General features: G+C 39.2%; 1 protein-coding gene across 8 annotated transcripts in view; it reads left to right on the top strand.

Moving 5' to 3' along the window:
• The window catches only part of atp2b3b (ATPase plasma membrane Ca2+ transporting 3b), an 82354-nt gene that overhangs the window by 8925 nt on the left and 46113 nt on the right, over positions 1-27316 (top strand). For all 8 annotated transcript variants that reach the window (XM_022677409.2, XM_022677408.2, XM_022677406.2 and 5 more), the window contains exons 2-5: positions 8949-9630; positions 22947-23144; positions 24323-24580; positions 26694-26819. In XM_022677409.2, coding sequence (XP_022533130.2) covers positions 9402-9630; positions 22947-23144; positions 24323-24580; positions 26694-26819 — 811 coding nt within the window. In that variant the 5' untranslated portion in view covers positions 8949-9401. The remainder of the gene's footprint in view (positions 1-8948; positions 9631-22946; positions 23145-24322; positions 24581-26693; positions 26820-27316) is intronic.

The raw sequence follows: 27316 nt of genomic DNA, 5'->3' as shown, positions 1-27316 counted from the left end.
ACTTTACATCCCTTCTTCTCATGATCACACAGTATTTTTGCTGTTTCTTTGCTATAACATAACAGCTGCCTCTCTAATGAGCTAATTAGTTGAATCAGGTGTGTTAGATTGGGGTTAAGTTAAGGGAAAACAGTAAGTGTGCACTAGGGGTGTTCCATATCGTATCATAAGCAATAATATCGCCAACATTTTTGATTATTGTGAACAATATTATATCCTAAAATATGGTGACATATCACCCACCACTATTTATCACATCAGGGTACTACTTTTTTTTAAATTGTTTTTAGCAAAAGAAAAAATTACACCATTCTCATTTTTCATTATATATTTACTAAAGGCAAATTATATATGTCCAGTTTTATTTGTTTTACTTCAGTCCTGGATATATAGAGATATTTGGAGTGCATTATAGATATAATATCATGACATTCTGGATCATTGACTTCTGTTACAATCTGATCAAATTAGTTAGCAATTTGATAAAGTTAGCATTTTTCCTTTCACCTTTCCACCTTTAATTTCACCTTAAATGCATCAAACCAACAGTTTTAATACATGCTGAGTTTTAGAGAAGCTAGCGTTTTTTTTTCTAATTAATTGTTACTAGAGCCTGCTAGGGGATATGCGCCTCATTTTTAGTACATTTATATCTCACTCGTGTTTAGCGAACAAGTGGAACAAACTACCTTCCACTACCAGATCAGGAGCATCCATCGTTACCTTTAAGAAACTCTTGAGGACAGAGCTCTTCAAAGAGCACTTACTCTCTTAACACCTCTAACTAACTAACTATCTAACTAACTAACTAACTAACTAATTCTAAGTTCATTTCCTTCTTTCCCATTGGCCTCCTTTAGGCCTTACCTAAAAGGTTTATTTGCCTTGAACTTCTATATCTTATATTGCTGATTGTTCACATCATTATTGTAAGTGACTTTGGACAAAAGCGTCTGCCAAATGTAATGTAATGTATCAAGTTAATGCTAGCATTTTTTCTCAGTCTTTTGTTCCACCTTAAATGCGGCAGCAGTTACATTTAAAGAAAGGAAATCAATGAAAACATTTTTTTAATAAACTCAAAGCTTTTTTGGCAAGATCTTACATTGTGTGAAAGTGTGGAAGAATCACAGCCAAGTTTGACATTAAGTGTGCACAGTTGTTGTGTTCTGGACACGTTCAAAAATAATAATAATAAAAAAAGCATTAATGGTATTGTCTTGGGTTAGTTCTTCATGTAAACTATATATTTTTTAATAATGGTGTATTAAGTGTTGCATGTACAATTACAACATCAGTTTTCTGAAAATCTCGAATTTTGAATCTGAACGAAGCCTGTAATTTTAACTTAAATATTCCTAAATTAATTGATATTGAATCAGAAATGGAATTTAATTGGCACCTTGTGAATCTGAGCCTAATTAATTCTGTAAATCAGAGGTGATACCCAACCCTAATTTTCTGTATCTTCCTTTGATAAATACCTAAAACGCTCTGTTTTCAGTTTGCTATCTGTATTGAAAAAAAGAAAATGTGATATCTTAGCTCTTAGCATCTCTAATAGGTAGACAAAAAGATAGCAGCAGCGTTTTTTCACACACAGGCAAATGAACTCTAGAGGACCTTGGGTGTGGATGGCGTGTTTGAAGGTCAGTGTGCGAGTGCCGTTTGTACATGATGTTCTCTGCATCCGACTGAAGATCATACGTGAGCGTCGGCTAGAAATGCAGTCGGAAATCACAGCAGCGGTGCAGAAAGCCTTATTACATCTGGACCTGCTTGTTTTGTTCAGAGCTTGGTCGTGCATTAGGGCCCTGTCGGTGTTCAGGCTCTGTAATTAGAATGAAGTGAGCAGCATACTGACTCATTCCCCAACACTTCTGTTGCTTCTTTTTTTTTTTTAACACCAGTGCCTTTGATATTGAATTTGGGCTCTCGCTGAAGCAGGCAGCAGAGTCACTTCCTGCAGTTTTGTTGTGTGCTGTTTGATTATGGAGAGCAAATGGACTGAAACAACTAGTCATGAATCAATCCGTTATGCTGGATTGGTATCGCTGCTGATGCTGACCTTATTAAACAGATCAGAACACGATCAATATTGTTTTACAGTCTGATGGTGTGATTGTATAATCCGCCTTGAACAATACCATTCAAATTTGCTCAACCTTAAAATGAACGTTGGCATATCTGGGCATAGAGAAATATTTAAGGGCTAATTTAGGCTTTTTTGCATTCAGTAGGACAGAGTGTTTTCACAGTAGTTTAATTTCTAACCAGGCATAATTGATAAAATAGAATTTAAAATCTTGTAATTGCGCAGGTACAAACTGTCTGGGTGTTTTTTACGGTGTGGAGTCAAAATTAAGATTAAATAGATTTTCTAATTGAAAATATGTTCTCATCATACAGCCTTGGAAAAAAATAAGAGACCATTGAAAAACAATAAGTTTCTTTGATTTTACCAAATTAAAAATCTCTGAAATATAATCATGAGAAAGATGGATGATCACAAGCCATCAAACCAAGCTGAACTGCTTGAATTTTTTCACCCGGAGTGGGATAAAGTTATCCAAAAGCAGTGTGAAAGACTGGTGGAGAACATGCCAAGATGCATGAAAACCAAATATTGATTTCTAAACTCTTAAAGCTTTATGAATATGAACTTTTTTTTTTTTTTTTTTTGCATTATTATTTGAGGTCTGAAAGCTCTGCATCTTTTTTTGTTATTTCAGTCATTTCTCATTTTCTGCAAATAAATGCTCTAAATGACAATATTTTTATTTGGAATTTGGGAGAAATGTTGTCTGTAGTTTATAGAATAAAACAACAATGTTCATTTTACTTAAACATATCTATAAATAGGAAAATCAGAGAAACTGATTCAGAAAGTGAAGTGGTCTCTTATTTTTTTCCAGAGTTGGATACAAATTGTGTGTCATTGGGCGGGCAGCTTTACAGAAGGCTGGTAAGGCTGATATGACATAATAGTGAAAATCTTTGAGTGAAAAGGTTCTTTTGGTTCCATAAGGAATCTGTTTTTTTTATTTAACCAAAAGTGTTTTTTTTCTGCCATCTTGAAAGTGGCACTACATTTAATTTTGGCTGTGTAATCGCACTAACATTAGTGTAGGGCGTACAGGGTATAGATTTTAGTAGTTGCAACAGCATAGTCAAGCTTTTTAATCTAGGGACAACTGTGGTGACTAAACAAACTGCCACTGGAAACTGAGAACCCATGTAGCCACTCTAAACAAACACTGTAGCTGTCTGATGTGAATAATTAATGTATTTGGACAAAAACTGAATTGTGAGCTACAGTTTCTTGTTGTATGAGATTTTTGCCAACAGGCTGTAAAGCCTGTTTAATCTCTCAACAGTTGCTGTGAAAGAACACATTTGTGGGTGCATCCTGCAGGGGTCATTGTAAAAAAGACATTAAAGGGGCCGTATACAAAATGTTTCTTTGCATGTTATAAGTAGGACAAATGTCATATAGTCTACTTATAACATCTGCTTAGGTATTTGAACTAAAACTGTTAATAATTTAAAGCCAGATTTTTGTGATGTAAACAAAGTGATTTCTGAAAATCATTATGCATTATGAATAACATAATGCATAAAATACAGCTCTGGAAAAAGTTGAGAGAGTACAACAGTTTTTGAATCAGTTTCTCAGATTTTGATATTTACATGTTTGAGTAAAATGAACATTGTTGTTTTATACTATAAACTAATGTTACAGACAACATTTCTCCCAAATTCCAAATAAAAATAGGGTTCAGAAATTAATATTTGGTTGAATAACCCTGGCTTTTAATCACAGTTGTTATGCATCTTGGCATGTTCTCCTCCACCAGTCTTACACACTGCTTTTGAATAACTTTATGCCACTCTTGGTGCAAACATTTAAGCAGTTCACCTTGGTTTGATGGCTGCAATTGTCCTCTTGATTATACTCTCACAAGTTTTCAGTTTGGTAAAATTAAGAAAAAACATCATCATTAAGTGGTCTCTCATTTTTTTTTTCCATAGCTGTATTTCTTATGTCTTCAGATTAAATAGAATAGGGGGTTGAGTTATAAGGTATTGAGGAGATGGGGTGGAGTAATTAAGTATTGAGTAACAGGGCGTGGAGTTCTAATGTGTTGAGAAAATGGGGTGGAGTAACGAGGTCTTGAGGAATAGTGGTTGAGTTATGAGGTGTTGGGGAGATAGGATGGAGTAATAAGATGTTGAGGAGATGCAGCTTGGATTATTGAGGAGATTTGGTGGATAAATTGAGTATTGAGGAGATGGGGTGAAGTAGTGAAATGTTAAGGCAATGGGGTGGAGTAATGGAGTATTGAGGAGATGGGGTGGAGTAATAGAGTATTGAGAAAATGGGGTGGAGTATTGAAGTGTTAAGGCAATGTGGTGGAGTAATGGAGTATTGAGGAGATGGGGTGCATTAATGAAGTATTAAGGAATAGGGGGTTAAGTTATGAGTTGTCGAGGAGATAGGGTGGAGTAGTTAAGTGTAAAGGCAATAGGGTGGAGCAATGGGCTGTTGAGTAATTGGGGTGGATTAATGGAGTATTGAGGAAATGTTGAGTGTTAAGGAGATAGGTTGGAGTAGTGAAGTGTTAAGGCAATTGGGTGGAGTAATGGAGTATTGAGGAAATGTAGTGGAGTGTTAAGGAGATAGGTTGGAGTAGTGAAGTGTTAAGGCAATGGGGTGGAGTAATGGAGTATTGAGGAGATGGGGTGGAGTAGTGAAGTGTTAAGGCAATGGGGTGGGGTAATGGAGTATTGAGGAGATGAGGTGGAGTAATGGAGTATTGAGGAGATGGGGTGGAGTAGTGAAGTGTTAAGGCAATGTGGTGGAGTAATGGAGTATTGAGGAGATGGGGTGCATTAATGAAGTATTAAGGAATAGGGGGTTAAGTTATGAGTTGTCGAGGAGATAGGGTGGAGTAGTTAAGTGTAAAGGCAATAGGGTGGAGCAATGGGCTGTTGAGTAATTGGGGTGGATTAATGGAGTATTGAGGAAATGTAGTGGAGTGTTAAGGAGATAGGTTGGAGTAGTGAAGTGTTAAGGCAATGGGGTGGAGTAATGGGTCTCAGTAAATACAATAAAAACATGTTTTAAATCTTCTTTCTTTTTTGTATTTAAATTGGAAAACCAACCAATGCCTCCTTTAAAAAGTAAAAACAAGAAAAAAAATCAATAATACCATTTTTTTTTCATTGCTAAGTGAAAAATAAGCCTGGAGTTTAATGGGTTAACATGCTGAGTAATAGAAGCTTGCCTCCAGTTTGATGAACTGCATTTCAGATATTGAGTATGAACGTGTTTAATGTGGTGAATGATTACGGTAATGATTATAATGAGTGATAATGATTATTATATTTGGGAGATGTTTTTTTTTTTTGTAACCGCTTGAGGGGTGTGCGCTGTGTCTGATGGTGTGCATGTTTGTGTCACTGTTTTTTGTTGGTTACTTTAGACACATTACATAAGGCGCTGGACAATTTATGTAATACTGCTCCCCTCTCTCTCTCTCTCCCTCTCTCTCTCTTTTTCTCTCTTACTTTCCGATTTCAGCCTGAGCAGATTGGCTTGTGCGGCACCAGGCTAGACCTGGGGTAGCTTGCTGCTAGTGCATTATCAACAATATATCACCTAATGGGACGCTAGCACACTCCTGAAAAAGGTTTGGGGAAAACAGATCAATATGAATACTCAGCATAATCTTCAGCCATCTGCCTCCTGCACACACACCACAGCTGCAGCGCTGTTTAACCATGGCCCACTGATGGGAAATGGAAGCGCTCTTATAGGCTCTGATGGAACGGTTTTCTGCAAGTGACCATTAACCCTGCGGATGCACACACACACACACACACACACACACATTCACACATGCAAACATATTATGATTCGAGGTCTGACCTCTTATCCATATTCATGTGACATCCACAACCCCTGATGATCTACAGTCAGCACTGCACCACCAGTAACCTTCACTCTGTACATTACTGAAACACTGCAGAAGGATGAGCAAAGACAAGGAAAGAAAAGGAGAAGAGAAGCAAAAAGAGGAGAAACAGGGATAGAAGAAAATAGAGAGTATAATAAAGAAAAGCATATGAGAGGAGAGAAGCATGAAAAACAGAAGAAGAGAAGAAAGATTTTAAGAAGAGGGGAGGAAAGCTTGAAATGAGAGGAGATGAAAATAATGGAGAGAGCATAACAGACAAATACAAAAAAAAGTGCAAGCAGAGAAAAGGAGAGCGAGATGAGAAGATTAAACAAGATGAGTTCACAAATATGTTGTTCAGAAAAAGAAAACAGACAAAGGGAAGTTAAAGAAAAGTAAAGAGGAGTATGAGCAGTGAAGGAGCAAGAATATAAAACAGGAGAAAGAGGAAAATATTAGGAGGAGTAAAATACAAAAGGAAGAGGAAAGGAGACAAGAAAAGAGGGGAGGAGGAAAGCCTAGGAGGAGTAAAGAGAAGAGAGGGGGAGTAAGGAGTTGAAAGGAGGAGTAATATGATTAGAGGGGAAGTAAGAGGACAGGAGGAGTAAAATAAGAAGAGATAAAAAATTAAAGGACACGAGAGAGGGAGTAACAAGACAGAAGGAGTAAGAGGAGTGTACAGGAGAAAAAGAAGGTAGGAAGGTTGGGGAAAAGGAGAGGAAAAAAAGGAGGAGTAAATGGGAGAGGAGAAAATATTAGGGAAGGAATAAAATGAGAGGGAGTATAAGAGTAGAGTAAAGGAGGAGTAAGAAAAGAGAAGGAGAGAAATAATTAGAGTAGATCAGATGAACAGAGTAATAGGAGAAGAAATGAGGAGTAAAGAATGGTAAAAGGAGAAAAGTAGGAGAAGAAAAGGGGAGCATGAGGAGAAAGAGGAGAAGAAAGGAGAGGAGGGGGCTGGTGGTGCTGAGGGTGAGAGGGTTAGTGAGTCAGCGTGTGAGCGAGTGATGACTCTGTCGCTCCTGCACACTCCCAGCCCTGTGGGCCTACATGGACCTCCTCACACACACACACACACACACACACACACCTTCATCCCAGTGAGAATGATGAGACATGCAGTGTATGAGTGGGCTAGAGAGAAACAGCAGCAGCAGCAATGGAGACAGCGAATCCTGTGATGGCATGTCTTAAGTCAGTGTGCTTACGTGTAAGTGTGTGTGTGTGTGTGTGTGTGTGTATGTAAAAGAGAAGACGAGAGAGAGAGAGAGAGAGAGAGAGAGAAAAAGAGAGAGGGCGAGCGAGCATGAAAGAAAATGACTGTGTGCGTCAGGGTATAGCGAGGCCGAAGGATCTTTGTGGGAGTCTGAGGCATCTGTAGGTTGCCATGGAAACCTCGGGCCAATGCAGTTGTCTTGTTCTCTTGGGAGAAATTGTATAAATTATTTGCATCACCGACTGTGGGAATTTACATAGTCCGTCGCTGTACGTCCAGATATTTTTGTCTCCTTTGAACACGAGCTTGCTGATGAATATGTTTCTCGACGGAGGAACGCATGAGGGGGAGTAGAAAAAGGAAGAGGAGGAGGGGGCAGATGAAAGAGAAAGAAAGAAAGAGTTAGGAAGGAAAGAATAATAAGAGAGGTCAAAGACAATAAGAAACAGCCTGACCCGTCCGTTATCTAAGGCCTGCGTGGTGTCTAATTAAAAGAGGTGCGATCGGTGCATCACTCAATTAAAGCGAGCGAGACCATTAGCAGCACTGAGGTTAGGAAGGCATCCGTCTTCGGCTCTTCTGACTGAATTAACGCAGAGTTGGCCAACTCTCCCTCTAAACCCAGGAGACGGAAACGCTGTCAGATTCCTCGTAGGATGCTATGCACTGTGAATCCTGGGTGGAGCTTAGATAAGCTTGTGTAGCTGATAAAATGGCTGATATTAGGATTCTACAGATTCTACAGATAAAGTGGCAGTCCTCATTATTTTGTTTCTTAACTGAAAGAAGAAGCATTTATGAGTGGAGAAGAGACAGAATATTGTGTTTAATGGTACCAGTGTGCTGGAATAATCATGCCTGAGAAACCTAATATATTCATTCTAAAAACTCGGGTGTTGGGTCACTTTTAGCCAGATCTTCTGGCCACGTTATGCATTTTTACGTACTTACGTACAGCTTCCAAAAGAGGATTCAGCTCAGTTCTACTGAACACGAGCGGCTGGTGGAGCAGTGGAGACTTCAGAAGAGGAAACTCAGACCTCAGTAGCTCATTTACTCTTAGTAAAAACAGGAGATCACATCACACCCGCCCAGTTTAAAATGATTCTCGCAAGCTCTGTACAATTACCCATTCTCACCAGAGAGGGCCCTAAATCCCAAAATGTACGGACATCAGCTTTATCCTTTTAAAATACATTTGCAAAAAAAAATGGGTCTCTGGATTCTTATTTAGCAGCTTTTAAGGGTTATTTTTAAAATGACTAATTCAGGAAGCAGAAACTCAGGTCAAACAGCTTGATTATTGTAACACTTACTGAAACAATACCAGCAAATAGAACTAGAATATAATCGAGTTTTCTGTGATAAATCAGACATTGACAAATATCTTATACAGTGTCATGTGTGTTACCACCTATACCCACCTATACTCATATAAATAGCTGTTGCTATTCAATGCACAGTGTTCTTCAGTGATGCTTCTGTGTTTTTCTCAACTTTTCCTCAAATACATCAATGCAATTTAGTTATATAGCAGAGAGAGAGATAATAGGTAGCTAATGCAGAAACAGGTTCTGAGTTATGAGTATGAGATGTTGATGGGCATATACTCAGTGTTAATGTTAAAAATAGATAATGTGGAGCTATACCTAATACAGAAACAGGTTCTGGGTTATGAGTGTGAGTAGATGATGGGCACATCACCACATATAACTGAACAGAACACTGAAGATACTGATCTTTCTTCTTTTTCTCTCTCTGTTCTTTTCTAGGCTTACACACTCACGACGCCACACTGTTCTCTCTAAACCCTGACCCCCGACCTGCACGCCCGGCTCGTAACACTTTGTTTGTGATCCCCCGACTCCCTCCTTTATCCCCGTCCCAGATGGATTGGAAGCGTTCCAATCCCTCGTTCTGTTGACCCTCTGGCCGCGGGGGTAGAGTGGAGCGGGCAGGATTTCTTATTTCCCCCCCTCACATTCAGCCAGAGTTTTGCCCCAGCCGTGCCCTCCTCTGATGGAGAGTTAGTTAGTTAAGAGACGCAGGTGCAGCCGTGGGAGGGAGAGGAGAGGGTGCGAGCGACAGAGCCACAACACAATAAACGACACAGGCAATCCCCAGCGACTGAGACAGAGTCTCAGGGCATTCCATAGACCTGGACCAGGAGAAGACGCACAGGCGCGAGTAAAGCGGGCCGAGAAGAAGCCAAAACAGATTCCAAAATGTCCACGACAGCCACCATGGGCGAGATGGCGAACAGTGCGGTGGAGTTTTACCCCAAGCGGACGGGCAGCAGGGCAGAGGCCAACCACTCGGGCGACTTCGGGGTCAGTCTGGATGAGCTGCGGTCTCTGATGGAGCTGCGAGGAGCCGAGGCCCTGCAGAAGATCCAGGAGAATTACGGAGACACAGAGGGCCTCTGCCAGAGACTGAAGTCTTCCACCACAGATGGTGAGACCAATGTTCTACTCTCATCAGCATGTTTTCTTCCTCTCTCTCTCTCTCTCTCTCTCTCTTTCTCACTCTCTCTGTCTGCATTTCTCTTTTTCTCTGTCTTCTGCTCAGCTATTATTTTTCATTTTTTTCTCCTTCATCATCACATAATTATCATGGGTTATGATTAGTTACAAAACATATATTGATTTAATATGAAATAGTGGTGTCTTGATTTAAACAGACCTGTTTTGGCCTTTTTAAGTATCAGTGACAAAAATGCATTCTATGTATTATATATACATTATATGTATATATATTCTATGTAATATATATACAGTTCTGGAAAAAAATAAGAGGCCAAATCAGTTTCTGCTATTTCATTTTCAATCAGTTTGCTATTTATAGGTATATATTTGAGTAAAATTCAAATTGTTGTTTTATTCTATGAACTACAAACAACATTTCTCCCAAATTCCAAATAAAAATAGTCATTTAGAGCATTTATTTGCAGAAAATGAGAAATGGCTGAAATAACAAAAAAGATGCAGAGCTTTCAGACCTCAAATAATGCAAAGAAAATTCAGAAATCAATATTTGTTGGAATAACCCTGATTTTTAATCACAGTTTTCATGCATCTTGGCATGTTTTCCTCCACCAGTCTTACACACTGCTTTTGGATAACTTTATGCCACTCCTGGGACATAAAATTCAAGCAGTTCAGCTTGGTTTGATGGCTTGTGATCATCCATTTTCTTCTTGATTATATTTCAGAGGTTTTCAATTTGATAAAATCAAGGAAAAACATCATCATTAAGTGGTCTCTTATGTTTTATCCAGAGCTGTATGTTTCATTTTCTTAATGGAGTTTCCAACACTATACAACTACAATAGTGTGCGCTAATGTGCTATCATGTGCTAATACAAAAGCCCCACGTTAGTGTACATATTGTTTATTTTTATTACTCTTCATATGCAATTGGATTTTCAAAAATCACGAAAGGTTTTGAATCCTGATGGGGTTTATCCTGTTTACAGATATTCCACCTGAATGTCTCTGCTTCTGAATTACAAGCTCATTATGAATGAGCCAGTGCAACTTACGTAACCTCAATTTGACAAAGCTTGTTGTTTTATTTTAGTATATCATTGAGGTCACCTTGTCTTAATTTAGTTCTCTGTGTACATTACCCTCATAAATGCTTCTCAGTCAAGGTCATGAGCATTAAACATTAAAAGCACAACACAGTCCAGCAGCAGATTGAGTTATCTGAACTCACTACAATAATAAACTAGTGGATGAAGTTAATATTTGTGGCTGGTGCTCAAGCATAACTAGCTGACTCATCTCAAATTGAGCTGAGGACCGAGGCCTGAACTTGGCCTGTGTTCCCTGTTCTCTCTCTGATACTTTTGGGATAAGTTGAGATTTATGAAGATGATGAAGTTACATCTTAACTTTACTAATTGTTGTCACTAAATTCAGTCAAACTCTGATGGCAATTTCCCAGACACTAGTAGAATCCTTCATTGGCAAATAGAGAGAGTTACTCCACAAAAACAGAATAAACCTTTTGTAATATCCTTAATTCCAGAAGAAACAATGAATAAGCATTTATAAGTATCCCAATACGTTTGCCGATATAAAGTGTTTTTTGAGGTAAGATGGGTGAAGGTCCAGGATCTGTTAACTATGTTAGCCTAGCAACTTCTGTTCTATAGCTAAGAAGCAAACATCAGATACCAAACATTCATAGCGTCGCTGTCCAATAAAAAACACTTATCTCCAAAACAGCATCCTTACAGGAGAGAGAAAAAACCTTGTAAACTTTCAATGGAAGTCAATGTAAAAAAAAATCTACAGAAATCAGTTTCTGTAGTAAACAAAAAATCGACAAAAATGGAGATAAGTGTTTTTCATTGGACAGCGACGATATGCTGTTTAAAGTAGGGGTGTAAAAAATCTCAATATTATATTGTTTTCTAATATATTGTTTTGCAATTCTGTATTGATTTATTTTTTTAATCAATTTAATCTATACATTTTTTAAATCAATTTACATGTGGAGAATGGCACTGGTTTATTTTGTGTTGTGTTTTAACTCTGACCACTAGATAGCAGTGCTGTACTCTGTTGTTAGATCCCACTGTTCTGATTGCTTAGAAATTGCATTACATTTATTTTATTCAGATTTTATACATTTTAGCAGGTTGTTTTACATTATTGCAGTTTAAAAATTAGTTTGAACAGCTACAAAATTTCACCTTGCTTACAGTATTACAATACATTTCAACAAATTCAATCAAAACCTCTGTATCGTGTTACATAATATTATATCTCCAATACACAGCTCTAGATTAAATGCAGACACTGGATCTGATGAATGGTAAACTTAAAGATAAATTAAGTAATACATCACTTATTTAGCCTTTGAACTATTTACAGCAGTCAGTGTGTAAGTGTAATGTTATTTTGCGTAATGTAGAAACAATGATCTTAGTGAACTTAGTCTTACTTAGATTTTTTACCTTATTCTAAGTAATTTGAACTTAGTAAGCATACAAATCAACAAATTTGAAAGTAGCACGGGCGGTGTTGGCCAAATGTATTAGTGTGACCAGCATTGATTTGTCCTTTTCTAACGTGCAATAAATACACCAGCAGGTATTGGTTTAAAATATTGGCCATATTTTTCTATGTTTGTTACCGATGTAATTGGTAGCGATATAATTCTGTTATCTTCGTGCAGCCCTTGAGAAAACCAGTGATACTCTTCTCTCTCTACCTCTGTTTCTGCACCTCATCCTACTTTCCCTGTCATTCTCTCGGTCTCACCTATCTTATCTGTATTTCTCCTAACGCAGTTGTTATGCTGATGTAGTTTATTTAGCTGGGAGTCTCTGAGTGAACGCAATCTCAGAAAGCAAAACCCACCTAGTAATTTGCCTCTCTTTCTGCCATTCATCCATCTATCCAGCCATCTCTCTCTCTCTCTTCCTCTTTCAGAGCTCCCCCCCCACACACACACACACCTTCACACCCCCCTCTTGCCACTCATCCACCATTTCTCACTTCTCACTCAGCCAACTTCCCACTCTGGGTGCAGGGTTTGTGTCGGGTTGCTAGGCTACGGCGCTGTCGGTGGTGAGGTGGGTGTAGGGAGAGGAGGTTACTGGGTAAACACTTCTCTGCTGTTGGTGAGACTCGCTCATTCACTCTTGGACTGGAAGGACCTCGATCTGTAAGCATTTGAGGGTCCGTGAATGAGTGAAACATGGTCCACTACAACGGCCGCAGTAATTAACTAAAGATAATGAGTTGCGAGGATGTGTGGTCATTATTGTTATGTCTCTATTTAAGGGTAAAAATATACTTAAACATGCTTATATTTAAGTATAAACAGCTCTGGAAAACATCTCTCCCAAATTCCAAATAAAAATATTGTCATTTAGAGCATTTATTTGCAGAAAATGAGAAATGGCTGAAATAACAAAAAAAAGATGCAGAGCTTTCAGACCTCTAATAATGCAAAGAAAACAAGTTCATATTCAAACATTTTCAGAAATCAATATTTGGTGGAAGAACCCTGGTTTTTAATCACAGTTTTTGTACATTTTGGCATTTTCTCCTCCACCAGTCTTACACACTGCTTCATGCAATGTAACGTTATGCCACTCCTGGTGCAAAAATTCAAGCCGTTCACTTTTCCTGCCAGCACTGCTGGTTTGTCAAGCAATATTGCTTTAGTTGTGTTGTTGTAGTGTAAATGCTGCACATATCATATATACCTTTGAATGATGGTGTTGCTACAATAAGACAAATTGACAAGCATGAATGTAATCATAATTTTTAAATGATCATTTCCAGTTCAGTGGAACATAGGCTTGGCCTTACTTCATGTTAAACAGCTTACCAAATTATAGTAAATAATTTGATTGCTTTCAACAACAAGAGTGTTAGTAAGGAGAGAATGTTTGATGATCAGCACCTTATCTGGTTGCCAGCTCATCCCAAAAGTATTAGATAAAACACCATCATTTCACATTGGCCTGGTAAATTAGGGAGAAAATGGGATCAAAATTAGAAATAAATGTATATAAAAAGAGTGCACCGATGTGGAAATATTAAGCTGATGTCAGTATCTGATGTCTTTATGCACATATCAGCACAATTATTTAAAGCATCACAACATACAGGGCACTATTTTAGCGATCTATAGGCAAGCTGTAAACCGTGCACCATGCAGCTTGGTTTAGCGTGTGTCAGTGTGTCTTTGCTATCGTAATGACGGGAAAAGTACACCATGCAAGCCTCGTAACACACAAAAGGCTTATACTAATTCTTTGAATTAATCATGGATGTGTTTTGTTCCTAACGTGAGATAAACCAATCAGTGTGTGACTTGCCATTACCTTTAAGAGCCAGGTGCGCTCTGACTTTGGCGGATTGCTTTTTTAACAGAGCAGAGGGAACTGCAGTGTTACTTTATTTTGTTATTCTGTATTTTGTATTTTTGTATTCTGGTGTGTTTTCCGTTGCCAAGATAGCAGTACACCAGAAATGGTCATGCCCATCAGTGTAGATATATCTGTGATCTCTGACACTATTAAAATGTCACAGGCCCAAGGCATTAAAACATGCTTTTGACTGTTTGCAGGGTGTATGGTAGCAATGAGCATCATGACGCCCTTTGCACAGGGTGTAAGATAGAGCCCACAGTCTCTTCTTGAGTTAATTTAATACATGATAAAATTTTAGTCAAATCTTAGTCTAATGGCAATCATTTTAAAGCAGGTATCTGCCAATGCTGATATAATTCTGATGTTCTCATTCATCCCTAGTAAACATAAGTTACTAACATGTGTAACAGTGTAACTCTTTTCTGTAGTGTTCTCAGAGCTTGCTTGTCCCATTTTGTGCGCTGCTGATATATCGGACTCTTTGTGCAGTGCTTCACAACCACTGGTTTATAACATTATAGGCTCATTTGGACTGATCTACTGTCTCTCCCGTGAGTACAAACCTATACTTCAAAGAAATGGACTTGGATCATTTACTGAAACTAGCAGATGGATTCAAGTTCAGTCTAGAATGAAGACCTCAGACGAGTTTGGCTCGAAGTCTGACAGAGGAATTTTGCTGTTGTTTGATGTTCGAAACTACTAGTAACGAGTCCAGGCTTTGCACTGTGCCACCTGTGTCCGCAAATCCGTGGGGCAATGCAGCTGGATGCGTTCCCAGGATACGGAGTCTGGACTGTAGGGGTCACTCGCTTCTTTTCAGAGTGATGCACTGAGCAGTTGTGCAAAAAGTGGTTTAGCCCAGAGGTTCTTTATTTACAATTCAGTGAACATTTTCTGTAATATAGTTGGTTTAGCTCATGCTCAGTCTGAGTCTGGGGTCATCCAAGTCTAGGACCTAATGGTTTCTCACAAGACTGGGTAATGCATTGAAAATGAAATATATTTATTATATTATCTATTTTGCTGTGGGTGGTACATAGCACAAATTGGAGTCAATAATGAAGAAGGAGCACTACTTCAGATTCCTCAGCATAACTGTTTTTGAAATAAATTATTAGCTGATAATTGAAACTTGGATGGACACAGTTGGATGCTCTAACAGGACAGTCATTCTAAATACAAACTCAAATTGTGCAAAATTATAGTTTTCTTGTTGCTGCTGTTTCTGCTAATTTTTAATTTTCCCAAATAAACTGACATGCCACAAGTCGTGGGACAGGACCTAGTATGCCCTAGTATACTTTTATCATATAAAGAACACCTGACTTACCTAAGGGATGTGTCTGTGTCCGCTTGCATGTAATATGGATGTGATTTCTGCTGTAGTCGCTTGTCTGTTTACGTGGACAGTTCTAGTCAGATGCTGCTGGTTACAATCATTACCCATTACCACCCACTGTGCTGTCCAGTAAATGCCTGCAGAAGCCTAGCTTAAACTCATCACTTCGCTGTGAGCATGCAGGCCTTTGTTCTTCAGTCTCACCTACAAGATAGCACCTGATAACAATGTACAGGGGTTGTACAATGAAACTGAAACACCTGGTTTTAGACCACAATAATTTATTGTCCCGACGGACAGTTGTGGTGGAAACAGGAGAGTTGAGGTGCCGTGATTTGGGCAGCCGTTGTTAGCACCCGAACATCCCTTTCAGACAGCTTCCTCTTGCGTCCACAGTTAATCCTGTTGGATGTGGTTCGTCCTTCTTGGTGGTATGCTGACATTACCCTGGATACCATGGCTCTTGATACATCACAAAGACTTGCACGTCTTGCGCCAGCAAGACGTGCACCAACAATTTGTCCCTTTTTTGAACTCTGGTATGTCAGACATAATGTTGTGTGCATTGCAATATTTTGAGCAAAAGTGTGCTCTTACCTTGCTAATTGAACCTTCACACTCTGCTCTTACTGGTGCAATAATGTGCAATTAATGAAGATTGGCCACAAGGATGGTCCAATTTAGCCATGAAACCTCCCAAACTAAAATGACAGGTGTTTCAGTTTCATTGTCCAACCCCTGTATAATGTAACAATGTAAAATTATGCCTCACTGTTGCTGTGTTTATTTGCTATGTAATTAACATGATCTAACAAAGATCTACACTTACTGAAAAAACATAGTGTATCCAACAAGAATGAAAGCAGAATTAAATCTTGATGATATGATGGCACAAATCTGTGCATGCATGCATATCAAATATTAATATTCTTTCTTGCCAGCTTTAATCAAATTCGAAACCTTGAAACTTTAACTGTACAGCAGCCTGTAGACATTAATGCGCGGGCAGCTCAGTTTTGGCTCACCTTGCGCAAGTGAAAAGGAGTCTTATTGGATGTTTTATTAGATGTCAGCAACATCCAGTGTGAACGGCTGCAGCAAATGTCCTGCTAAGGATGTCCTGCTAAGTGCAAGCTGAGGCATCTAACTAAACCTGTTACAGTAGACGCACATGACAAAAGCTGAGGGAGACGAGAGGAGAGGAAAGGAGAACGGGGAGGAGGTGGAAAAGTGATGGTGAGCGGGGCTGACATTGTGATGATGAGGCTCTGAAAATGGAGGTACATTAGTCTGTGTGTCTCTCTCCATCTCTCTCTCTCTCCCCGGCAACACATTTCAGCACAGCGGAATGAGGCCACTGCCTCGTCTGTGTATGTACCTCTGTCTGTTGCTGTAACACTACACCCAATACATCTGAATCTGCATCTGCCATTCTATCAGCCTAAAACCACAGCACGGATGTCCATACTGCAGCAGCACAGGACGAAAACCTATCTCACTTCGTTTGGGTTGGGTTGGGTTGGGTTGGACAGAGTGAGCGAGGGAGAGAGAGCGAGAGAGTGAGCGAAAGAGAGAGAGAGAGAAAGAGAGAGAGGGCGGGAAGAGAAGGAGAGAGAAAGAAACCTAGTACAGCTTGCCGCATTGTCAAGGACATACCAAGGGGAGATGGAAAGGGGGGGGAGTGAGTGAGTGAGAGAGAGAGAGAGAGAGAGAGAGAGAGGAAGAGAGGCAGAGAAGAAGGGAAGGAGGGGTGCATGAAAAAAAGACAGGAAAAAAAAGATTCTTCATCAAAAGGCTGGGTACAGGCATGACTACTCAGCAGTTTTTTTTTTTTTAAACCCCTTCTTCCCCCTTATCATCACCTGTCGTCTTCTAATCCTGGCTTTAAAGGAATGCTCCAGCGTTTTCCAGCATAGTCCCTGTTGGATGTATGTGTGTATTGGTTGTATATGGTTGATTAACATAGACCATAATTTCAACACGGTACTCTGTACTTGCTACATTACTACAATGTGAGAAGCATATTAGCGTAATTGTTAAAATGAGAAAATGTTACATCCAATAGAAGCCTATGGAATGTTACTGAACCACTGCATTATAATCAGTTTGTAATCAACCTGATGCTACAAATGCAACAATTAGAGGCTAGAGCTCAGAAAATTCTGGGGTATTCCTTTAATTCTAGCTCGTTCACACGCGCACACACACACACACAAACACTGGGCTTGTGCTGTTATCATGGATGCTGTAGAGGAAGTCAAAGGGTTCACTCTGCAGTGTCTGTATGTTGTTCAGTTGAAGCCAGACCATACTTCCTCTTTCATTCACTTAGTATGTTTGTAGACTGGCTGATCCTGTCCTCATTGGTTCCTACAAATATATCACACACACACACACACATTGACTGATGTCAGTGGTGCGTTGTTAATTGTGTCTAGCTCCAGGTCATGCTTCCGACATGAGCGCTCCATTCCACCATTGCGGCTCACTCCAGTCAGGCTCTGCAATGGAGCGGGCCAATCAAAAATCTATTCTTACCCCAGCACAGGCTGCTCTGATGCGATGACATCATCTGTAGCCGGGCGAAAAAGGTGCCCGGAGACAGGAAGTTGAAGAGCAAGCGCGGGTTTGTGCTTGATGTCTTCATTGCCATGGAAACTGCACACAGCCGAGAAATAAAGGAAGAGGGGTGGCAAGAGAACAGCTGAGAGAGCCCTGAAGCAGGCATGTGAGGGGCAGGCCGAGCCGAGCTGAGATGCGTAAGCAAGTAAGGGTTTGGTGAGAAATCGCAATTTGCACAATTTTCCCCCTCAGCCCAAATCTAGATGATCAGCAGAGATTCAGTGTTCAGCGTGTGAAGTTTGCTTTTCCACAGGAGAGACATGAGAGGGTTGTTGAAGCTGTCAAGTGGTGGAAGGTTGGAGCACATTGATTCGCAAATTCATGCATAGATTTGTGCAATTATGCTTTTCCCGCTCGAGCACACCTGATATAACACCTGTAAAACACACATTGACAGTTTTAGTAGGTCTCTTAGAACAGGCAGCAAACTGTACCCCTGTTGTCAACCCCTGGATTAGCATCATGAGTCAGCAACCATATATCTAAATGATCCAGTATCACATCCAAAAAAAAAAACAGAGAAACTATACTGAATGCACTCGCACGGTATGACATGTAGTGATGTGAATGATTACACCTTTAAGTATATGGCCATTTTATCTTAAATTTACTAGTCTTAAAAATGGAGATTTAATACAAATGCAATTTTCTTATAATTTATGACACTCTATGCCATAATAGCTTGTGTTTCTCCCTTTGGCTAAAATTCCATTCCTTATTCAGACTTTTCTACATATGTCTAAAAGTCCCAGACATCAACTGTAAGAAAGATTTTCCCACTCCTCTATGCAGAATTCTTTCATCCGTGTGATTTCTTTGCCACACACGGTTTCACATCTGTGGATTAGCATAATAAAAACTTTTTTAAATAAAAAGCATTTTTAAATTATTTACATTGATACATTGTAACTATGCCAACTACACTGACAATGTATGGGGATACTTAAATCAGGTCACCCAATGAGAACATTTTTTTTTTTAAACATATGATCAGTTCATCTTAATTTTTACAGTATAACTAAACAAATAAACTAAAACATGAAGAAAAAAAGCATTCTCATTTGTAAGCTATATTGTTGCTAGGTTTGTATTGTATATGCATTGTTGCTAGGTTACCAGTGTATGTAGTGGAGGAATTCCTGGAGCTTCGGTCAAAGTTCTATTTTCACTTTTGTAGAAGGTCTCTTTGCCAATAATATTGTGTGGTTATGAAAAAGAGTATAAAGCTTATTACACTAATCTTAACTCTGCTCAGAGCTCCTCTCTGTGATGATCTAGCATGTTCGTAATGTAAAAAAATACAGCGCATCCAACAAGAATGAAGCATACATCTTTTATACAGCTATTAAAACACTGTAGCACACGAAGTACGTAAGTGATTCCACATGCTATTCTCTTTTATCATTAAATTCATTCATATTATTTCCCTTCCACTGATGTAATGACCAGTAGGACTCCTGCAGAAAGAGGCTAATTTAGACATGCACTTAAAACACTGCTATTTTTTGGTTTCTATTACTTGTTAGCAACATTAGCTTCATAGCACTAGTGCAAAATAAGCACAAAACATGTCTTGATTGATTAAACACTTTTGGGCTATGGAAAGAATTGTGTAAATTTGATATCTCACTTTAATAATGACTTTTGAGTAGATATTCAGCTCCTCCCTCTGACATAATGTGCTTTGGTCTCCCACTGCTGATGCGTGGGAAATAAACAATGAATAATTCACGTCCAAAATGTATTAGATTTTGTGAGGTTGGTTTCTTAGGGTTGCGCAACGAAGAACACTCCAGTATAACAGGCTGCAGTCACTCAAAACCTCTCAGGAGAGCGCTCACTTGATTCGGTTGCTCATGTTTTGCTCATCAGTTTCAATTGAACTTTTATTCAGACTGTGCTGTCTTTTTATGGCCTTAACGATATGATTATGGGCTTTATTGCAACGGTCAATTAGATATAAGCAATAGATACAGTATTAGCTAAGGGATATCATTACATCGATTGCTTTATGTTACTGGGGCATGTTTATTATTTTCTCACTGCATGGTCATTGTTATGATGGTGGGAACAGGCTGGAGTGGAGAGAGCCTGGAGATATTAGTGATATTAAAGTGCAATGTGGTGGGAATATGAGGAAAATGAAAGAGGGAAAGACTGATACCAAAAGGTGCCAGTTTGGTATATTTTTCAGGACGTTTATTTTTTGTAATTATGTGTCTGTGGCCTAAAGTTATGCCTCTGGGAGTGTGTGCTCTTGTTGGTTAGATATGAATTACTACATTTTTTTTTCAGATCCCTCATGAGGAAAGATGCAGTAATAAGAAGTGAGCAAATCCTGATGGAAGACCTGAATGTTTTATGAATGATAGGTTAACATTTAGAGATTATACCACTGTATCCACTAACTTTTGAATCATTGGAGGACAATATTGTATACACAAGTCTTCGATAGTCAAAATTATTGATATGCAAGACAGAAGATTAAGAAGAAAAGTTCAATTGGCTATGTATCAGTATTGCCAATTTACACGGCCAATTACCCATCCCACTCATTAGGACTCCTCCTATCACTAGTGATGCCCCAACACCAGGAGGGTGAAGACTAGCACATGCCTCCTCCGATACATGTGAAGTCAGACTCTTTTTGAACTGCTGCTGATGCAGCATTGCCGAGTAACAGCACAGTGTGAGCGCCATCTACCCACCCAGATGGAGCAAGGTCAATTGTGCTCTCTCAGGGCTCTGGTAGCCAATGTCAAGCTGCATGAACAGGATTTGAACCTAGGATCTCCTGATCATAGTGGCAACGCTTAGCCACACAGCCAATAATGTCTAAACCACTGGAAAGTAAAAATGGCCAAATTGTGCCCAATTAGCCATTTTCCCTCCCCTGTGTCTTGTGACTCGTTAGTGTTACAAGGTCTTAGGTGTGAATGGGTAGCAGGGATGTTAAATTTGGTGTTTTCGGCACAATTCTTTCATACTGACCACTGGATACAGCCTAGACCAGTGGTTCCCAACCTATGGGTCGCGACCCAACCTATGGGTCGCCAAAGATCCACGATGGGTCGCGAAGCCCTCTTGATTTTAAGGGGTTTCATTTTAATACTAAATATAGTCTAGGGTAAGCAAAATTCGCCACATAGTTGTATTATTTTATTGATCTAATTATTTTTTTCTTCATAAGATAAAAATTCCTTATGTTTTATGTATCAATTTTTCCTTTTTTACGTGTTTATTTTATTCATCTATAGTAAATGTCAGTTTTTATTTGTCATTTCTAACCCCCCCCCCCCACCCCCCCACCCCCCACCCCAACCCAATTATACACTTACATCTTTTACATTTGGGGGGGGGGTTATGTTGGGTCACCAAAGCTTACAATGGTAAAAATATGGGTCCCTGAAGAAAAAGGTTGGGAACCACTGGCCTAGACTGTAAGAAGACTGATAATGATAACGACCTCAAGCACATCTCCAAGATGACCACTACCAAGCGTGTCTCCAGACCTAAACCCAATTGAGCACCTCTGGGGAATCCTCAAACGAAAGGTGAAGTCGTAGAAAAATATTGACACTTTGGAGTCATTTGGAGTGTAGTCACTTTTGTTTTCAGGGGTTTAGACATTATTGGGTGTGTATTGAGTTATTCTGAGGGCACAACAAATTTACCCTGTTATACAAGCTGTACACTGACTACAGTGTATTTACATTGTACATCAAAGTGTCATATCTTTAGTGTCGTCACAAGAAAATACATAAAAGACAAAAAGACAAGAAAAGACAAAGTACTCACTTTTTTTAAATACTGTTCATCCAGTGATTTGCTGATATTTCACTGATTTAGCCCATCCAGAGAGCTTATCAGATCATATTTGCGAGTTTCAGATTACAGCAGCTCTGTGCCAAGCTTACTGTAGTGGTGCCTTGGTCACAGGAAGCTGCACTTTCGTTTTCAACCAGTAGATAGAACTACAAAGCTGCCGCATGGTTGCAGACACTGGCTTGTCCTGATTTTAGCTCTGTTTAGTAAATGATTTTGTATTGTAGACAACTCTGTCGCAAACTCATGTATTTGTAGAATGTGTTTGACTAACACTCCTCGTGGAGGAAAGGCAAAAAAGACAAAAGGACTTTTAACACAAATAACTGGACCCCCCTCTCTAGAGTGCATCCTTCACACTGTAAAGTGTGTAGCTATTAGTACAGCAACACATCAGAGCTAATAAACACTTCTATCTATTCAAAACAGCAAACAGTGCAGACCATGTTTAAACATGACCAAAAGTACAGCAGCAACACTCAGCTAAAGAAATCATTTTTAAAATAATGTTTTTAGTTCTGGATAAGCAGCCCTTTAGTTGTTGTTTTTTTCACTCTGTGCTCCACAGCGCAGTTCTGCATGAAAATTCATGTCTCTCTCAGCTGGAGAATGTGTTCCACAGAATTTTTAATGGGGTTGACACAGTTTGACAAATCCTGGGCAAGAATGTGACCAATGACAAAACAGCACAGAGCAAACCAGTGCCCTAACCAAGTATGTAAATACTTATTTCAGGTTTTAAGAAACACCTATATTGTTCTATAGTTCTCATGAATTTTGGAACTATTTTTTAACAGGGTAATCAAAAATGGCAAAAAAAAATGGTTTTCAAGAAAAGTGCCTCCTCCTACCAATTATAAAACATGGTGGTGATAGAATAATGGTTTGGATATGCTTTGCTCAGGGCATAAAAGGCTTGGTAGACATTAGGGAATTATGAGTTAGAGATTTCTTTTTCTAAGTGAAAGAAATGTAAGGTCATCTGTTTGTAAGCTGAAGGGCAGTTGGGTCATGCAACAAGACAATGATCCAAAGCAAATGCAAAAAGTAAATGCAGTTGTTGTTTTTTTTTTTTTTTTCTAGGTTTGTCTGATAACCCAGCAGACCTGGAAAGGCGGGCGCAGGCGTTTGGTCAAAACTTCATCCCCCCTAAGAAGCCCAAAACATTCCTGCAGCTGGTATGGGAGGCACTGCAGGACGTTACCCTCATCATCCTGGAGATAGCAGCCATCATTTCCCTTGGCTTGTCATTCTACCAGCCTCCGGGGGAGGAGAGTGAAGGTGAGACAGACAAGTGGGGCAGTGGAGGGGAGAGGATGGACAGAGAACTGTGTGAGATAGGAATAGGAAGTAGAGCTTAGATTCTCTGGGCCGTGTCGGACTGAATTTTACCACCACTTTCTTTGAGCTGGGTCGGGTTGGGTTGGGGCGTAGGCATCTGTTTTTTTAATGTTATTTTTATTATAAAAATTATTATAAAGAAATGTCGTTCAAATCGCAATATAGCAAAGTAACAAATAAAACAGTTTTTAAAAAAGTTGCACAAGTGCGCAGTGCACACTCCACTTGTCCATATTACGCACTTGACTTGCAGCACTGTGCAGTGCAGTTTATTGCAGTGTATAGCCTTATTACTTTTTTTTGTGTTTTTTCACATAGACTATAAGCTCAATATAAAAAATTCATTTGTTTAGAAATTATTTTCTATTCTATTTTCTATTAGATTAGAGGAAAGTCATTCAGACATCATTTTCGTAGCCTAATTTACTGATGTTTAGGCTTTTGGATCATTGTTCACATTGATCACATTGTTCATGTTTTAATCTTTTGGAGATCTGTTCTTTATTTAAATTTTTTTCTTAAATAATAGGTCTTCTTCAGTGTTGCAGTGTTAATTAACCTTATTCTCATTAGATTTCGCTGATTCAAACAGCCTGAAAATATAAAAAAAAGCTCAGTTTTAACGCTCTACTTACTAAATAAACAATATTGGGTTTAATTTGGAATCTGGCTTAAAATGACAGTGTATTGGAAGGGGCCGGGCTCAGGCAGAATGTACCTGATCTAAGCTCTAATAGGAAGTGAAGTTTAGAAGATGTTTAGAGTCAGTAGGGTCGTGTTAGTTAATAAAGGGAGAAAAAAGGGGAGGGAGGGAGGGAGAGAGAGAGATATGGAGGGAAGCCTGGAAAGTGGGAGAAAAGAAAAAGGAGCTGGGTGGAGGGAGAGTGGGAGGATTTAGTTTGAGAAAGGTGAGAGGGAGGGTGAGAAGAGAGATCGAGGGAGGAGGAATGATTAGAGTGAATGCAGAAATGAGGGAAGAGGAATGAAAGAAAATGGCAAATGAAACTTCGGGAGAGTTTAGAGGAGGATGACTAGACTTTCATGTTTTGTATAAAAAAAAAAACTAAACTGAACCAAACTTTCTTTCTTTGTCTGACTTTAATCGCTCCTCTCTGCAGCCTGTGGGAATGTGTCAGGAGGTGGGGAGGACGAAGGAGAGGCAGAGGCCGGCTGGATTGAGGGTGCGGCCATATTGCTGTCGGTCATCTGTGTGGTACTGGTGACGGCTTTCAACGACTGGAGTAAGGAGAAGCAGTTCCGCGGGCTGCAGAGCCGCATCGAGCAGGAGCAGCGCTTTGCTGTGGTGCGCAACGGCAATGTCATCCAGATCCCTGTGGCTGACATGGTGGTGGGAGATGTGGCCCAGGTCAAATACGGTCAGTCCTTCAACCAGAACATGTGAAAGAGTGAAAGATAAACTTGTTAAAAAAAAATTATAAAATTGTTAGGAACGAAAATGTGAGGTTAAGAACTCAAAAAAAAGATCAGTAGGCATTTGAGAACCATGGGTGACTCGGTGGAAGAGAGAGATGTTTGTTTTCTGTGGTTCTTGAGTGATGGTGGGTCAAGCCGAGCCGTACTAAAATCTCTAAGAGCTCTCGTTGCTGATCTGGTTTTGACCAGTGCCATCATGTATGAAGGAGCTGGTCCGCTTTCGACTTTGTAGCCCAGCGTCAGGGTTTTGAATCTGACGCAGGCCGCTACAGGAAGCCAGCAAAGAGAACACAGCAAAGGAATCATAAGACTGAACTTCGAAAGATTAAAGACGAGTCGTGCTGCGGCATTCTGAATAAATTGCAGGGGCCTGGTGGCTCGCAGCGGAAGACCAGCCAGAAGGGAGTTGCAGTAGTCAAGTCTTGAAATAACAAGAGACAAGTGCACAAGCACTTGAGTGGTTTTCTTTAGAGAGAAACAGTCAAATTCTCCAGATGTTATAAAGGAGAAATCTGCACGACCGAGTCAGATTTGCAATGTGTTTTCCCTCCACATTTTACTTTTCACAGCAGTTTTTTACTTTACTTCACTGATTTGCTAGTGTCAGACCCTTTGTATGAAAGCCAAGCCTTAAGATTAAAAAACAAAGGAAGATAATTATTTTACGGAAGAAAAAAAGTCTTTAATGAAAGTTGATGTTGACTGTTTTTGTAAAGTTTCCATTTCTTTTGTCGAACTAAAATCTAGCTAGATTGTCACTCACGTTTCCACTCACTGCATTATCTACAACTTCCAGAAGTTCGGTTATGAGAATATGTCTCCAAAATTTTTTTTTTAAGCTAGAGTTTATTTAATTAGCATGCCAGTACTGTTACAGCCACTGTAATATCTGCCTCTATGCTGCGCTGCTCTGCAGCATAATTCCTGCTACAGGACAACACACCCCTCATTTTCTTCTTGATTAGGACCTCCAATAAACAAGGATTAGAAACGCTACAAGAAGCAAAAGTAAAAAACAGAACATTGTGAAAAAAGAAGATAACATCCAAATTCTCTGGAATAGAACGTCCGTTTTTTTAATTCGTTAGCAACTGGCAACACATGTGATATTACCAGAGGTGGAAAAATACAGAAAAATTGTAATTAGGTAAAAGTACCTTTTCTTTGCTAAAATTCTACTTAAGTAAAAGTAAAAGGATCCATCTAAAAATTTACTCGAGAAAAAGTAAAAAAGTACTCAATTTAAAATGTACTTTGAGTAAAAGTTACATAGTTACTTTTAATTATTTGATGTAAAAAAGTACAACAAATCATAAATTTAATTGTTTTAAATGAACTATTATTTCACATAATAATTTGGACCTTTCAGGCAGTATTTGTTCAGACCACCCCATTAAACATTTTTAAGAACAAGTGACATAGGTTTCTATGATCCATTTTTTTCTTTACTGTTAAAAGTTATGGTCTTATAGGCGACAATAAACTGTATTTTTATAGTTTTACAAGTGATTGTTATATTTTAACTTGTTTTTTTTTACATTCAAGCAGATTGCTTATGTTAAAAAGACTTACCACCACATGCTTTCACAGGTTTGATGTGGAAGTTTTGAAAGCTGACAGCTCTGTCCGGCGGGGCACATTTTGTATTGCATGTGGACGTTATTGCCTCGTTATTCCACGCTCGAGCATCCGTGCGCCAGCGCATCCGCGCCACTTATTTATTTTTTTTTATTCAGACAATTGTGTTTTTCCCAGCATTTTATTTTTTACTCAGTAAAGGGGAGTTTTCCAATGTAGCGAAGTAGAATACTTGTGTCAAATGTACTTGAGTAAAAGTAAAATTACCTATTTTAAAAACTACTTTAAAAATTACAAATTACTCATAAAATATACTCAATTACAGTAACTTGAGTAAATGTAATTCATTACTTTTTACCTCTGGATATTACAGTATTATTATTTATTATATTATGTAGAAGCCAGTTTTAAATGTATCCTAGTTTTAGGACAGTCTTCTAGTTATGTCTGAATGTGTCTCCGCTTGTGCTCTTGCAGGTGACCTCCTGCCCACTGATGGCATCCTAATTCAGGGGAATGACCTGAAGATAGACGAGAGCTCCCTCACTGGAGAGTCGGACCACGTGCGCAAGTCAGCGGACAAGGACCCCATGCTTCTCTCTGGTTAGTTGTGTGTATTTGTACGATTGTTTATTTGTGTTTACCTCGTTGACAGCGTATATCAGTATGACGGAGAGGCTGCTATGGAATCCAGATGTTGCTAATCGGATCAGCGTGTCTCTGGTTCCTGCCATGTTCTGCAGCGTGTGGCCTCCCTCTCCTGCCTGCTGCTATTCTTAGGGCTCACCACCGCTAACTCCATTCATTCTATTAGGCTTTCCTGCCATACGGACGGCGTTATTGAATAATAACCTAATGATATTTGCCTAAAGAAGACGTATGGGGAGGCTGGGTGGGTAAGCACTGTGCCTGCAGCAATGGGAAAGACTCTATGCTGGTCGCTGTTATGTCATTAACATGGTCTGGATGAAAGGATGGACAATTTGAGCAGTTTTTGCTGTATGAATTAAAAAAGGAAATTAAATAGATCCTGCCTTATTAGTGAGAAATATAATAAAAGGGTTTCACTATTAATACACTATTAATGACTTCAATTGAAC

Source organism: Astyanax mexicanus, chromosome 13, assembly GCF_023375975.1.
Source record: "Astyanax mexicanus isolate ESR-SI-001 chromosome 13, AstMex3_surface, whole genome shotgun sequence".
Classification (NCBI taxonomy): Eukaryota; Metazoa; Chordata; class Actinopteri; order Characiformes; family Acestrorhamphidae; genus Astyanax; species Astyanax mexicanus.
Note: the sequence above shows the minus strand (reverse complement) of the source record. Positions and strands in the feature narration are given on the sequence as shown.